Raw genomic sequence first — 16,677 nt, forward strand, 5'->3', positions numbered from 1 at the left:
AGTTGCTCAGGTGGATTTGGACTGGAAACATAAGGGTGAAATATTTATAGCTCAGTGGGCCATGACATCTCAGGCCATCAAGGAAGAGATGCAGCATATAGATGGGCTTGTGATCGAGGGGTGGACTTAACTATGGACAGTATTGCACAGGTTATTCATGAATGTGAAACATGCGCTGCAATCAAGCAAGCCAAGCGGTTCAAACCTCTCTGGTATGGAGGGGGATGGCTGAAGTATAAATATGGGGAGGCCTGGTAGATTGATTATATCACACTCCCACAAACCCGCCAAGGCAAGCGCTACGTGCTCACCATGGTGAAAGCAACCACCATATCCTGTGCCCCATGCCACCGCCCGGAACACCATCCTGGGTCTTGACAAGCAAGTCCTGTGGTGACATGGCACCCCAGAAAGAATCAAGTCAGACAATGGGACTCATTTCTGAAACAACCTCATAGACACTCAGGCCAAAGAGCACGGCATTGAGTGGGTATATCACATCCCCTGTCATGCACCAGCCTCCGGGAAAATTGCACAATACAATGGACTGTTAAAGACTACCCTGAGAGCAATGGGTGGTAAGACATTCAAACACTGGGTTATACATTTAGCAAAAACCACCTGGTTAGTCAACACTAGGGGATCTGCCAATCGAGCTGGCCCTGCCCAATCAAAAATTTACGTACTGTAGAAGGAGATAAAGTCCCTGTGGTGTGCACAAAAAATAAGCTGGGGAGGACAGTGTGGGTTACTCCTGCTTCGGGCAAACATAAACCCATTCGTGGGATTGGTTTTGCTGAAAGACCTGGGTGCACTTGGTGTGTAATGCAAAAAGGATGGGGAAGTCCAATGTGTTCGTCAAGGGGATTTGATTTTGGGTGAAAATAGCCAATGAACTATTGTGTGATGTTAATTGATATATAATAGTGAATATCATTACTTCTGTGGTGGCTATATGTCACATCAACAATATCACAGTAAGAATCGCCCATCTTAATGAAGATGGACTTTGATGAAACCAAGCAAAACCAAGTAGTGTTGGAACCAGAACTGGCTTCAGCATGCAAAAATCCAACACTGCACACCACCTCTTCTGCTCTGAAAGACTGGGATGACAGATGGAACCCAAAGTCATGGTCTAAATGAACTCAATGGACATTTTATAGGGATGGTCCATAAATAAAGGGAATGACATCTGTGTGTATATATCAAGATAGGGAAAGTGGCGGTGATTAATTAGAACACATTGGAAAGGGTAGGACTTGTGCGTGATGTAGATGGTATAGACTAAGAGCTGGATACTGTCCTGGTTTTGGCTGGGATAGAGTTAATTTTCTTCCTAGTAGCTGCCATAGTGCTGTGGTTTGGATTTAGGATGAGAAGAATGTTGATAACACACTGATGTCTTAGTTGTTGCTAAGTTCTGCTTGTGCTAGTCAAGGACTTTTCAGCTTCCCAAGCTCTGCCAGGTACACAAGAAACTGGGAGGGGGCACAGCTAGAATAGTTGATCCAAACTGACCAAAGGGCTATTGCATGCCATATGACGTCAAGCTCAGTATATAAGCTGGCGGGAGTTGGCCAGGGGGAGCGATCGCTGCTTGGGAACTGTCTGGGTATCAGTCAGTGGGTAGTGAGCAATTGCATTGTGCATCACTTGCTTTCTATATTATTATTATTATAATATTGTTATTATTATCATTACTGTTTTACTTTATTTTAATTATTAAACTGTTCTTATCTCAACCCAGGAGTTTTCTCACTCTTACTGCTCTGATTCTCCCCCCCCATCCCACCACAGGAGGGGGAGTGAGCAAGTGGCTGCGTGGTGCTTAGTTGCTGCCTGGGGCTAAACCACGAAGCACATACCCAGTAATACACATAAAAAAACTTCAACATTTGGCTGTTGGCACAACTTTGCTAGCTTCCATAGCTTGTCACCTACAGAAGGCATGCAGTGGCAGCATACTCTATAACCTGCCTTGCTCAGAAAATCCCACAGATACCATCAGGAAAGCTCCCCATCTGGACTCCTGCTGGACCCTGTAAATCAAATCCACCAATCTAATAAAGAGAACACCAATTGCCACTGAAAGTCTTAACAAACATCAGCCCTTTCCTAACCGTCAAGATTGTTTATCTTCTCTTTTGACACAAACCAGTGTTTTCACTACAAAAAAAAAACCCAAAACAAGGCTCTGTTCAATGTAAATGTAAAAGAACTAAGAAAAGGTGAAAACTGCAACCAATGAGAGAAAAAGAGGCATTAAAAAGAAGCTTTCTGTTATTTGGAAATGCATCACTTCTTATTGATGTGAACTCAACACACAGCAGCTGTGAATCAGACATCCAAAAAAAACCCAGAAAATGTTTGCACGGGATGTTCTGCATTTGTATTTTTTCTCTGAATGGTATCAAAATTAACTCTGAAACTTACTCAGAAGAGCAACAATAGATCTTTTCCTTATCATCCTTAGGCAGGTTCCGCAATGATATCTGCAAATAAACCATTTGTGTCCTTTATTAAATTCACATATGCATTTACCCATGAACATCAATAGGAAAACCATGTAAAAACTGAGCACTAAATAGAGGTCAAAGAGAGCTCTGCAGTGTGAAGCACATTAAAAAGATGCAAACACATGCTAAATGGTTTCATTAAAATAAGATTTAAAATAATTATTTTTATAGTCTGTTCCACAATTACAAGATTAGATCTTAAAAAAATCCTTGGAAAGGTTTTGTTTTGGTAATTGTCTGAATGCTAGATTTTCACAGAAGGTGTCCAATACCAAAAGACAGCATAAAAACTACACAAGCTAGCAACACTGCACATGCAAAGACTGTTTGAAAAAAAAACCTGTGTAAACCCATTTGCTAACATAGAAAATAATGTGTTACAGATGGGCTCCCAGCAGTACACATTTTAAGTCACTGTTAGGCTCTTCACTCTTTTATGAGTTGTTGCTTCAAATATTCAAGTACCTGCAAGACATCCAAGCTGGAAGGATCGATCTCCATCTACTCATATCACTACAAAAACTCCACATTTCTCAGTAACAGTAAGAAATGGTAAAGAGCAGAGTAGCCAAGACCAGTCTTGGAAGCCAAACCATGTGTCAAGAATAGAGATAATTCCAAGTCTTGGAGAACTTGCCAGGGAAAAAAATGAGGCCATGGTAAAAAGAAATTATCTGGTATCTGAATTTCTGATGCCTGCAAAAAGGAATGGAGGGAGTTTACAAAACTCTGTGTCCCTGACAGAGCACTGGATCTGCAAACTTTTGTTTTGATTAATTGTGTATCATTATTTCATATTACAGGAAACTTCACCCTTGAAAAAAACCTAAAACTGACTCAATTAAAAAATGAATCAAACAAAAAAAAAAAAAGGCTGAAAATGTTGTTTCTATGAACATCTTCTGCACATTAACAAAGTGTAAATATTTCTAAGTAAATGAATGAATTCATAGAATCATAGAATCACAGAATCATTTAGGTTGGAAAAGACCTTTAAGATCATCCAGTCCAACCATTAACCTAACATTACCAAGTCCACACTAAAGCAATTAAGGGTAGACTAGACTAAACCATGTCCCAAAGTGCCACGTCTACCTGGTTTTTTTTAACGCTTCCAGGGATGGTGACTCCACCACCTCTCTCGGCAGCCTGTTCCAATGATTGACTATCCTTTCCATGAAGAAATTTCTCCTAATACCCAATCCAAATCTCCCCTGGTGCAGCTTGAGCCCATTTTCTCTCATCCTATCACTAACTACTTGGGAGAAGAGACCAACACCCACCTCACTGCAACCTCCTTTCAGGTAGTTGTACAGAGCGATAAGGTCTCCCCTCAGCCTCCTCTTCTCTAGGCTAAACAACCCCAGTTCCCTCAGCCGCTCCTCATAAGGCCTGTGCTCCAGACCCTTCACCAGCCTCGTTGCCCTTCTCTGAACATGCTCCAGCACCTCAATGTCTTTCTTGTATGGAGGGGCCCAAAACTGAACACAGTATTCCAGGTGCGGCCTCACCAGCGCCGAGTACAGGGGGACAATCACTTCCCTGCTCCTGCTGGCCACACTACTCCTGATCCAAGCCAGGATGCTGTTGGCCTTCTTGGCCACCTGGGCACACTGCTGGCTCATGTTCAGCTGGCTGCCAAACAGCACCCCTGGTTTCAAGTCCAAAATTTGGGCCAACATCATTCTTTACTTTAAATTTTCTTTACAAAACATAGTAGATGGGTTTTTCCCATGTCCACATCCTAGACCTTCAACAGCAATATTATATGTCAGTTTGCTGGAAACTCTACTTTAACATATGAGACACAAAATCAGACTTCTCAAATGTAGTTTAAAACATATCTAAAAAGCTACACAAGTACAAAAGTAGTGAACAGCAAATTCGAATTGTAACTGCTCAACAGTTGTAAATTTGTAACAGAGAAATGATCTGGCATGGTGGGCAAGAAGGCCCAGCTGCAGAAGGGGTTAAACAGGCTGAAACCAAGAATGCCAGAGACAGAATGACTCCCTGTTGTCTTGTAACCATCCTGGAATACCAGCAAGCCTTCAGGGCCCAACTTCGGGCAGCAGAGCTGGGCCAAGGAATGGACCCAAGGGTGGGCTGAGGTGTGCCATGAAACCACCCACAGGACTGGTGCTGGGGCAAGGGTATATAAGGCATCTGCACGTGAGTTATCTTTGCAGACTCCTTTTAGAACTATTTATTGCACTAGGATTCTGCTCAATGCATTGTTCATTCATTAATTATTTTTAAATATTTAAGCACAAATATGTGTTTAATTTGCCTTGAGGGGTACAATAAAAATTCCCCAATGGTAGTTTAACCAGTAGAAGAACACCACTTACTATTTTAAAGAATGTTTGATTTTCTTCTGAGCCTTGCAGTTAGGCTTTGAAAAAAAATCTCTGTTCAGTCTGAAGGCATAACACAATCCTCCTTCATGACAAAGTCCGCATTCTAAGACAGATAGTACTCTATGATCTGGCATATGATTTCTTCTCTCAGTGATGACAAAGATTAATTACAGGAATAACGACAACGAATTATTTGATTAGAAGAAATTTAAGGGGATCATGATACTGTCTTTCAAATACATTTAGGCAGACATTAAAGGATACTATAAAATAGATCACTACTTACATTCCAAGTGGGTAACACAGTGAGAGCTTACCACCCACTGCCATTTACCACCTATTTATCTGGTCATGTTTTATGAGAGATTACAGTTTAAGAAACATTCAGTATTTTACAGTGTTGTATTCTGAAAAAGGATTTTGCACTAAATGCTACCTGATTTTCTGACTGAAACTGTCCATTACTGCAAGTGTAGTTTTAACATGGTTTTAGCAGTGGGGTTCCCAAGTCAAAGGAACTCCTTTCTCACCACCGCTTTATCCTACGCATTCCTCTTTATTGGCAAGTGGCAGGGTAGGAAGATAAGAATCACAGGAATATTTCAAAATCCTCATGAGTCTGGGTCTTCCAGGTTTAAGATTATTTTGTGTTATATTTATCCAACTTGAATGACAGAGAAAAAGAGACATATCCAACCTGAGATGTTGTTTTCCAAATGTACTTCCACATTAAATAAGGCCACAAAAATAATATAAATAATTAAATATATGTGGAATCAGTAAATCATAACCCCTCTGCTACTATCAAGCAATACAGGTGTGAAAGATGAATCTCTCATTAAAAACAAAATCTGCTGATAAGTGGTTAAAGCATTCAACAAGATATGGATACAAATAACTATAAATTACTATAAAAGTAAACATGTAAATATGAATATCATATTCAGCATTTCCTAAGTAAGCCACTGTGATCCATCATACTATCAGTTTATCGATGCTAGTTCACTGGTAGATTTTTGAATCATGTATTTCAATCTGTAATGTTCAAGTATGCACAACCATGCACTGAAACTTAACGTAATTTGATTCCACTCAACATACATTTTCAGCACCTGCGGCAGTATCTTAGAAACACATCCACTGAGACATTACAAAAATGTATTAGGAACATCAAAACAGAAACTACCCCCTTCACTACCTCCATCACACATACACACTTTACTAGAGGTGAGAGAGAACTCTCTGTCAGAATTTCTCAATCTGTCCTTACCTAGAATATCTACAGAGACTACATTACCACCCTTCCCAAGAAACAAAATATTTTCAAATTTCTAAGTAGTCACCACAGAGATAGAAGGACAGCAATCTTTGCAATGGTAGAACTTTTCCCCCCTGAAAACATAACAGAAGATGGTGGAAAAAAGCTTACTTTCTACCACAGTATCCTAAGGATAACAGAGATCAAGTTCAGCATAACTGTGAATCCATCCCTTACCCATTGCTCAAAATTTGGGGCAGTCTGACTGGATATATGCCACTTCTGGGCTACAGCAAGCTAGCAAATGGATGTAGACATTTTGCAAAGGGTTCAGAAATAACAATCCTTCATTGCAGATGGCACAAAAATGTGCATATTGGTACTTGCACATCAATCATCTTTTTCTCCAGTTTCTGTCTCTTAAATTCTTTGTTTTCCTGTCCAAAGAGAATGAATCAGGACACAGTAAAGCACAGCTATACAGCGTAAGAATGATCTATGAGATAATCACAGTTCACAAAAGTCAAAACAAGTTTACAGTTGAGTACAGATGAGGTTTTTTGAGCCCTCGGGGAGGAAAGAGAAAAAAGAGAAAGAAGTCATCATGCCCCAAAGCACATTAACAACAGATGAGGAGTAGATAGTAAAAAGTGATCTTCTGTAAAGGAAACTTATACATTTCTTTATGTATCTTACAGGCTCCTTCAGGAGAGGCCTATAGTTACCTTTAACCTGTCACCTGTGCCTAGGACATCTGAGAGTTTTACAGTTATTTATTGCTATATGCACTGTTAAGTTTCACCCAGCTGAAAAAAGTACATTGATAGTCTCTTACACTAACAGTGGGGCTATCAAATCCAAACAAAGATTTGGTAGCTGATTCATCTATCATTGAATTTCTTCTGTATTTCATTATACTTATTTACTTACTGAAGGCAGAAAGCATTATTACAGCACTGTGCCATGAACAAAACCCTGTCATAGTCCTCTTCTTGTGCCAGGCTCATCACTGTCATCCAGACCTTTCAAAAGTACATTAGAAAATGAGAGTACAAACCACCATGGCTCTGTTTCTCCTATTTTACAGGGAAAAAAACCATATTCAGCAACATACATCTACATTAACAGATATGTTTTATGTAAGAGTAAACAAGCTAAAATCATGGGTTAGCATTTGCAAACAAGTTTTGTGATGATCCCTCCTTTCTCCAAGAGATCTGTTCTCAGTCTTACTTACTGGAGGTTGTCTACTCTGTGGAAAAGCAGACTTTGCTTGAGGACAGAAATGTAATCACTGAAGGGTACAGTGGAGCTCCAGAGCATGCTGGAATGGTGCAACTGAAAAACAGCCCTGCAAATTCTACATTCAGGCTGATAAAACTGAGTTACTTCAATGCACCTTGTCAGCTGGAGAGCAGAGCTCAGCAACCTCCAGTGTGCTCCAGTGCATTCAGATATTCCTGAAAGTACTAAGTTTTGAGGGGTTATTTCACCCTTGAAAATTAAAATCAATCATCTTTATGGTTTTTCAAAAAAAATGTTACCATTGGCTCAGAAAAACAGAACAGCAGTTTTTCACTGCAGGCATATAAATTCCCTAACCACAGGAACTAGCTAAAATTCTAAATGTCTTTTTCTCCTCATATTTATTTTTTGTCAAGTGAGACAAATGAGTAATTCTTGTTTGTTGCACAGTTCTGCATCTGAGTCCTCCAAACAAGGAAAAATGAAAAGACTGGTACATGGGAAGGAAATAAAGAGACCGGTTATATTCAAAATATGCAGTATATCACTGTTGAATGAATATTCACCTCATTCTTTCTAAAGGTTTTATTCAATATTTACTTAGGCGAAGCTCCCATTGATTTCCCTAGGATCTTTAGTTGAATAAGGACATCGAGACTTAGCTTCGTTTTTCATTGATTTAAAAAAAAAAAATCTTATTTACTAAAGATTACGTTTCTTTCTAAAAAAAAGAATGGTAAGTAAGTCTCACTGTGATTACAAAACTATTGCAAACTAGACTGCTGCATAGTAGATGGACATCCTGTCATTGGTCTGGAAAAGAAGTTGCAGTGAGAACCACAGTTTGCTAGCTTGGAGCATGAAAGCGCTTCCTATCCTCTATGACAGTCAATTTATAACCATCATTAGATGCTGGATAGTAAAAAAGCTTTAAAGTAACCATAAAAGTACCAAGGTACTTTTATCTGTTTTATTATTGTTTTATGAAAAGAAATGCTATAGTGTTCTGCTGATTTTGTTCATAATACAGTCTCTTTTCCCTCTATGCTTTCTTTAGAAGCAAAAAAAACCCCATGTTTTGACAAGACTGGGGCTAAAATGGAGCTTTAATTGTGGTTTGTCTAAGGGGTGGAAAGATCAGACTGTCTCAGGTGGGTAGAAAGGACAATTCCAGCTTACTTAAGTTAGTGAGATTTTCACTTTACCAGAACATTGTGTATGGTCAAAATACCTGTATATTTCATCCTTTCAGGAGTGAAAGGTGGTCTCACTGGTAGGACATTTTCAGCTCCTCACTTAGTCCCTATATTTTGTCTAGGAATATCAACAGCAGCAGCCTTAACCCTTGGGAAATCAGGGAGAACCCACTTACCCAAACACAGACAAAGGAGACTCTGGGAGCTTCAACACGAAACACGAACGCATTGGGTATAGCGGGTGATTACTATACAAGGCAGTCAGTACCGCTTGCTATACTTTTTTCTAACATGCATTTAAAGTAGGATATTTTGATGCAACTGGAACCCATCTCATGTAAGTTTTGATGTCTACAAAGCCTACAGCTGACCTAGTTAGGCTCAGACTCATAATCAGTGATGAGACAAATGGCATTTCTTCATCGCAAATTGCCTTATATTGGATAACTAATTTTGCATGCTATTTCTTCCTTCCATCTTCTGCACGACTACTTCCTATAAGAACTACTTTTTCTCTTGTATGACTAAAAAGGGACTTAGCTAGCATGGAAGCAAACATCCAAGTTTCAGATTTTTAATTGTAGACAGATAAATCCCAATTTTCCTGTCTCTGCAGAAGCCATCAGACTTCATCATATATCTCAAAAGTAAGGTATATTTGCTAATAAATAAAGCAGTGAAACTTCAGGAAAAATCTCTCTTCAGGAAAAATCTCTTCTCTGCAGCTCCTATATAGATAGGTATTTCTAATTCCAGATGTCTTCCAGCTTCAAATTAGTATTTTCTTGTTAATACTGCATAGCAATAAATATCATATTACCTCTCCATAATTCATAATCCTGAAGAAAAAAATTTTCCCCTCTCCTTGAAACTTTCAGATAATTACAGAATATCCATGCTGAGCATATCCAGTCTAACGTAACAGAGGATACAGCACAGTGCTGCAGGGGAGTTAACCAGAGTGATTCAGGCTCCCCATATGCAACTCAGCCTGTCTACAGCATCACTTTCATAGTGCATGTTACCCTCTGAAGGTCTTACACTTGCTCTCTTGTTCAAAACCTCTGATCCAGACCTTCTCTAATAAAAATTTATTCCGTTTCCTCTCCTAGTCAGGTTGTTTAATAGGTTACATGGCATCTGAGTAATAATATTTTTTATACCCTGTTTAACCACATACTTTATGAAACTTCATTTTTTTTGTTCTTTAGTGTTTTCTTTAAAGGTATTTTTTCACAATAACTATGAACAGATCAACCAGATACAGCTGGGGATTTTTTGGTGGCAAATTTTGAATGTAATCAGGAAAAAACTTTATAAAATCTTATTTTTAGGATCAACTTAAGTTTCAAAAACCACTTTCTATTTAGATTTAAAAGTGGACAGATAAATGCCTGAAAAAGAGCAAGGTCTTCAGCTATCAACTGAATAAAGAATGGTATTAAGTAATGAGAATAAATTCAAATATTACAATATGCTTTTTCTAATCTATTTTTCCCTCAAGGCCACATATGTAAATATGTTAATTGCAAAAAGATTGTTATAGAAACAAACAGGCACTCTAACTGCAAGGAACAAACAACAGCTTATTCTTGAGCACAACCAAACAACAAAATCTACTTAATAATAAAGTAATTAGAACCACTACTCAGCTGGACAGATTTCCTAACCATGTTTTTTCTCTATCTTTTGAGATTTAAAACCCTAGAGGTAGCTTTCTTCACTAGTCTATTATGAGAGTATGGTATTTAAATAATAATTCTGTTGTTACTAATTTTAATCTACTTAAAATGTCAGAATTTTCCAGGATTTCAATCACTTTTCAAATTACTGTACTGAAAACACTCATTAAGTAAAATATAAACACTATGATTTTTAACTCCCAGCCCACACGACATTTTGCTTGCTAAAAAATATCATAGCAATATATAATAAACACTGAAAACTGTCTTCTGAAAAGCAAAATAATTGGACACCAACCCTCCTCTGCATTTCACTGTTTAACTCCATGTTACTGGCATAGGTTTCAGCTGGTGGAAGGAGACTTATAGGGTATTCCTTTGACAAACATTAGTTTGTAATGCTATACTTGCATTTATATAAAACACAAACTCACAACAGATAAGTAAGCATGACTAGATACATAAGTATAAAGCACAGCAGAGTTAAAATTTCAGTTAACCACAACTGGTTATACCCTACCATTAAAGCTGCATAATTTTCTATAAACAAATAAAAAAAAATAATTTTCATCATGACAACATACTGTATCTCCTATACATTTTATGTTATTTTCAAGTTTAGAGAGACAGCTTTTGTCATATTATTTATGTAATACATGCTAGTACACTGAGACACACACGTCTGTTTCAGTTTATCTAGAAGTCATGCACGTGCCCTTTACTGCCAAAGTTATAAGTTGTAAGTTACAAAAATTATTTTATATTCAAGAACTACCAGATAAATCTACCAAAATATTTAGCCTTAGTCATATTTAACAGTGAAAAAACCCAAGCAATCATACAGAAACTTGTAAAATAAATGTTATCACTACTGTTTTGGTTTTCCTTCCCTCTTCATAAAACAACTGAAAACTGAGACGGTAGAGCAAATTTTAACTTTTCACTTTAGAAACCTCTTAAATAAAGTTAGCCTGTACTTCTGGAGTCAGCGATAGACATGACTAATTTTAGTATTTGGTATTTCTTTATCTTTCTCAACAAATTGCCTGGTGTGTTCTAGGAAGGAGAGCCCTTTTAAATAGTGATGGATCTCACCGTCCCCACCTCTGTTATCACCTTGTTAGATGAGAGCAACTAACAAGGAATAAACATAAAAGTATTGAGAAGCAGTTCTGACCTTCCCACAAAACAGAGCTCTAATCCTGTGTGATACTGCACACTAAACTCTCACACTTGCAAGCAGCACCAAAGCACATGGTCATTCTGGGGGGAAAGAAAATAAAAGTTTGAAAGATGTAATGCTTCTCGCACATTCAAGTGTTCTTTAATTTGTTTATTTGGGGTGGGGAGGCATCAGGGGTGAGAAGGGATAGGGGAGAGATTTGACATATTTCTTCTGAGCTAAACTTGTTGGAAGCTATGAAGTTCTTCCAGAAGATGACTCAGTAGGCAGAATACTGGCAAATATATCATATGAGATATATTAATATACGACAAATTATTTGTTTTCTACTGCAGCATATAAGTGTTCAGAAAAAATACTGAACTTGAGCATTGTACCTCATATACAATGATAGAAGTGTACATGATTTTGTAAGACATAGGTAATTGGATACAACACCTTAGTTAAAGGTTGTCTTTCTTGAGGATGAGCATAGATGTACACTTTCAACTACTTATTATATAAGAAAGAAAGCAGAATGGCCACAACTGCAGAATTATCAAGATGTGAACAAGTTAGTGATTACTCTGGAACTCCTGACTGGTACTTAACTAAAACACAGCAGATCCTAACACATAATGCAAATGTTATTACTAGCACTGACAACATACTTTACATAAAACCTACTGCATTTTCTTTTTATGGTTGATTCTATCCCACTTCGAGAATGTCATTACTTGTCTGTCACTATCCATCAATCATGACCAAATTTGCTCCATCCATCCTGCTGACTGAGCCCAGGGACAAATATGTTCATGGGAATTTGAAAGCCTAGAGCAATGGGATGCAAATTGTTGATTATACTCAGTGTGATCAACCCAAGGACTTTCTGTGAATTCTCAACCTTGAAAGTCTGAAATAAATTTTGATAGATTTTTCCATTGGTATGGGTTTAGATTTGATGTTGATACAAGCTTTTGATGTTACTGTACTAAAAACATGCAAATATACTAGAGACATCTGCAATGTTTTATTCATGTAAATAATTACTCAGAGATGGCCTGATCTCTGATGGGGTCTACATTGCAATCTCAGAGCAGAGAGAGAGTAATAAACAGAAAATAAATACTAATGAGGCTAAAAGAAAATTAAGAAAGTTTCTACTTTATCCTCCCCTACAGTTCACATCAAACACAAACTAATGGTAAAAGAACTACATTTTAATTTAAATTGTTTGTGATAAACAGCATTTTAGTATATTTTTAATATGATTCTATACAGTTGTCTAATAATCTATGAAACTGGTAGCAATGATTAGTATCAGAATGAAATTATTTTCTAAATCAAGATACAGTATTTTCCTTGTAGCAAGTAATCTCTTCCTTGGGGATATTACTTGTACAATAACTTGCATCTGATAATATAATCAAGGTTTGTGATTGCTCAGTCCTCTATTTGAAAACTTCAGCACCATTAACAGTCTCTGTCAGCCTCAGAGTAGGTCTTCTAGCATTAGCAAGAAATCCCTGATATTTAAAAACAATAACAGTAATAATAATAAAAACATTTCTGCATTTATAGAAGTTAGGATCATTGCAGTACAAATATGAAAAACTGAATTGATAAAAGCTTCTGTAAAACTGGAGAGTTTTAACAAAGAGAAGTATAAAGAGGTGAGAATTAACATGGAAAGTCCCTAATTTGTTCTCTTTATTTCCATTCACTATCAAAATTAACCTTAATAATTTTTAGTTACTGTTGAGTTGATGTGTGTAGAGGGTTTAATTATGTTTTGTGTAACACTTCAGTTTTAGAGAGTTAAAAAAAAAAAAAAACCCACCCAAAAAACTGCACCTATTAGAGTACCAATTTCTGGCAAGTTCTCAAGGGCTGATTTAGTAACTTGCTGATTTACAGCTGTAGAGACAGTTCCCAATAAAATAAAAATGTTTCCTAGCTCCAGTGAAAAAACTTATAGGAGTACTGCTTTAATCCTTCATTTAAAACTCACACTTGACCTTATATAGTTACTTACTCAGGGCTGTGCACTTCAAACTTCTTTAAACTGCTTTGGAAGTGCATTTTTTTGGGAGGAAGAAAGCATAGGAAAGCATGAAGCATGACTACTACAGAACTTTTGAAAGATTTGAGTTTCCATCAGCAATTATTACCTCTCTTGGTTAGAAGTGTCAGAGTTATTTTTCAGGGGAAAAAACCCCAACCAATCAAAAAAAAAAACACCAAACCCCCAGAACTAAACTTTCATATTCTAGGTGACAGGGTCTGTCACCTTCAGATAACCTAAGAACTTCATAATAATTTTACTCAAAACAGGAATACTATGATTCCATTAAGACAGAAATAATTCTGAACACATCAATTTTTGATCCAAGACATTTTCTTTATACAACTGACTTAATAACATTAGCACTGACGCTTCAAAGTGAAGTGTAAAGGTCTTTGGTCTTTTCATGGCAGCTGGTCTGAAGGAGGACAGAGCAAAACTTAGGTGTCTGGGATCTGATATTAAAGAAAGAACTAGAAAATTAAAATAAGAAAAATAGATTAATTTAGAGGAAGAATTAAAAAACGTTCTATTTTCTTTGATGATTGGCAGCCTACTGGACAACCTAGCCATCAAAATCCATGCAAGAAAACTGAACTTTACCTGGTTTTGTAAATGTACTTGAATACATTAATGCCAACAGTAGAACTACCTATTGAAAAGGATTTCAATTCCTGGTCAACTCCTCCAGAAGAAAGGTGTAAAGTAAGTTCAAGTGAGTATATAATGGCTGCTGCATGTATCTACTGTAATCAGTAATCATGAAAAACCTTTTCTCCTGAGGTCATTTTATGAAACCTAACACACTAACCAAATTCATACTTTGATATTTGACATGGAAACTGTCACTTTTAAAACAAACTTTCCCATAGAAATGTTCACTTAAAAAAAAATATATATAAAGGGATTTTATTTTTTTTTTAAATTAGATATTGAAAAGGAACAATATGCATTAGATTGGCCAAGTCCTCTTCACATGTTAGCACTCACTCCTTAATTTAAATAATTTCTTTTACTCTTCCCACAATCAGTTTCCTTGTCTGTAGCATGGGGAGAGTTCTTACTTTTTCAGTTCAGATGAGTGTTTTGACATAAGAGTTAGGACCTACTAATAAATAAAAATACTATACATTTATAAATGCTAGAATATATGTGAAAAATCTGTTCATTCAAGTCACTCTTTGATACTGTAATTGAATTTGGCTTGGTTTTGAGAAATATTTGAGAAAAACAGTAAGAAAAATGTATTTCATACCCGATTTGTTTTATCCTTCATAATTCTGTATTGGGAAGAAGCTTGAGCCTTTCCCTCAAACCTTGCTTCCTAAATTGTAAGAGTGACCTCTAGTGCTTTACTGCCTTGCTGTGTGATGCAAGTCTTTTTTGCAATGGTTTTAATATGCCTCCCTGTAAGCAACTGATTTAGTTTTGTGCATAGTGCCAAATGCTATTAATGTGCAATTCAATTATCACGGTCTTGTGAAAATGGATGTATTCATAAACTGTACAATGCAGAATGATGAAGAGAATCAAAGCTGTGGCTGGATTGCAGCAGGGTGTTTAACAAGAGGAACTTAGTATTCATGTTTAGGGCTACACTATGCACTTGAGTATCAAATGAGATATCATTACTGAATGACAGCACAAGATCATTTTGGTGCTGCAGTGTGAATGTCTGGCTCATGGGAGCATGTTTAGTTTACAAACTATCCATATGCAAAACCCTAGGCTATAGACCCATAGAGCACTTCAAACTTCTCTGTCATTGCTCAAATGTTTCCAGGGAGCTGTCCCCTGCCACTGGGCTGTAAGGTTATTCCTGAACATTCTTTCTTGCTTTAGCGTGCACTTTCTTCCCATAGAGGCATTGCTCCTTCCCTCCCCATTCCTGTGATGCACAACCAGTGCCTTAACAGGAAGGGGAGAAAATATGCTCAGTTCAGATTGTAAGCATCTGGCATTTAGGCTACTGTTCTACCCTATGTATGCAAAATTAAATCTTTCAGCTTGCTGAAGCTGAATCAAATGGAACAAGAACAGCTCAGAACTACTACTGAATGATAAGCCCCCTGAAAATTCATTTCTTGATAAGTTTTTTCTTTTCAATTTAAAGATAATTAATCTAATTCAACACTGAAAACAGGAATTTTCAGGTGTGTATCAGATTTGCCTCCTAGAGGGCAGATTGTCTTTAAAATTGTAATCACTGTCTGTATTTTGCAATACCGCCCTACTGGTTAATTATGAATTACTTATTTTTTAAAAAACTTTCTGCTGGAACTGATAGCCTTCTCTTCTTTAGTCATGCATAAACAATACTCCCTAAGCAGTCAATGCAGAGACCATAAAGTCTTGCTATCCACATTTTTCGTTGTTATATTTGTACTGCTCTTGAACTGCACAGTAATGTCCATTAGAGTTATTTGAGTGCCAGCTTAATTCAGGAGATGCAGATACCAGCTTTCAAAATTATAAATTGCTAAAACCAAGCTGAAACAGTACACAATAGAAATCTGCCAGTAATTTCCACATAAGACAGAATTCTTTGGAAAATGCTGCACTTACAAACAGAAAACAAAAATGAAAATGGGGCTGAACATGCATCCCTTAGTAAAATGCTGCTTTCAGATACTCTCAGATTGTAAGCTTTATAAACAATATTCTGTACTCATGACAAAAATCTGTAGAAGGATTTCAGAACATTTGCAGCCTAGCAACTTGCTGTCACCATTTCAAAGCAGTAAGCATTAGTCTCAAAATAATATTTATTCTAAATGCAACTAAAATATCCCAGAAGTTTTCAAAACACTCTGGATTGAGTTTTAAATTGTATGCAATACTTACATTTATTCCCTGCAACTGCCATATGCCAGTTATGAACAGATAGGAGAAACAGCAGCTTCAAGAAGATTTCAGTGACAGAATCCATGTTCACATTCACTGAGGCACCCAAAAGAACCAGAGTATTAGGAAACAGCTGCTCTGTACTTCAGTCCTGCTCCTGCCTCTTCTCACTGCCTCTCTCTTCCTCTCCTCGCAGTGCTTCCCGGTGGCCAGACACCTCAGCCAGATGCACTCCGCATCTCCTCGCACATGCACACACACCTCCAGATCTGCTTTTTCCCTCTAACAACAGCAATCCCCGAAGAGCAGCAGCGAGAATCTCTCCTTCGATTTCACAGAATCACTC

General features: G+C 37.3%; 1 protein-coding gene across 1 annotated transcript in view; it reads right to left on the reverse strand.

Annotated features, from left to right (window-relative positions):
* CNTNAP4 (contactin associated protein family member 4) overlaps nucleotides 1–16,416 on the reverse strand; it is a 262,662-nt gene extending 246,246 nt beyond the window's left edge. The window contains exon 1 of the mRNA XM_075725822.1: nucleotides 16,332–16,416. Coding sequence (XP_075581937.1) covers nucleotides 16,332–16,416 — 85 coding nt within the window. The remainder of the gene's footprint in view (nucleotides 1–16,331) is intronic.
* Between the last annotated feature and the right edge of the window lie 261 nt (nucleotides 16,417–16,677).

Source organism: Pelecanus crispus, chromosome Z (assembly GCF_030463565.1).
Source record: "Pelecanus crispus isolate bPelCri1 chromosome Z, bPelCri1.pri, whole genome shotgun sequence".
NCBI classification, from domain to species: domain Eukaryota; kingdom Metazoa; phylum Chordata; class Aves; order Pelecaniformes; family Pelecanidae; genus Pelecanus; species Pelecanus crispus.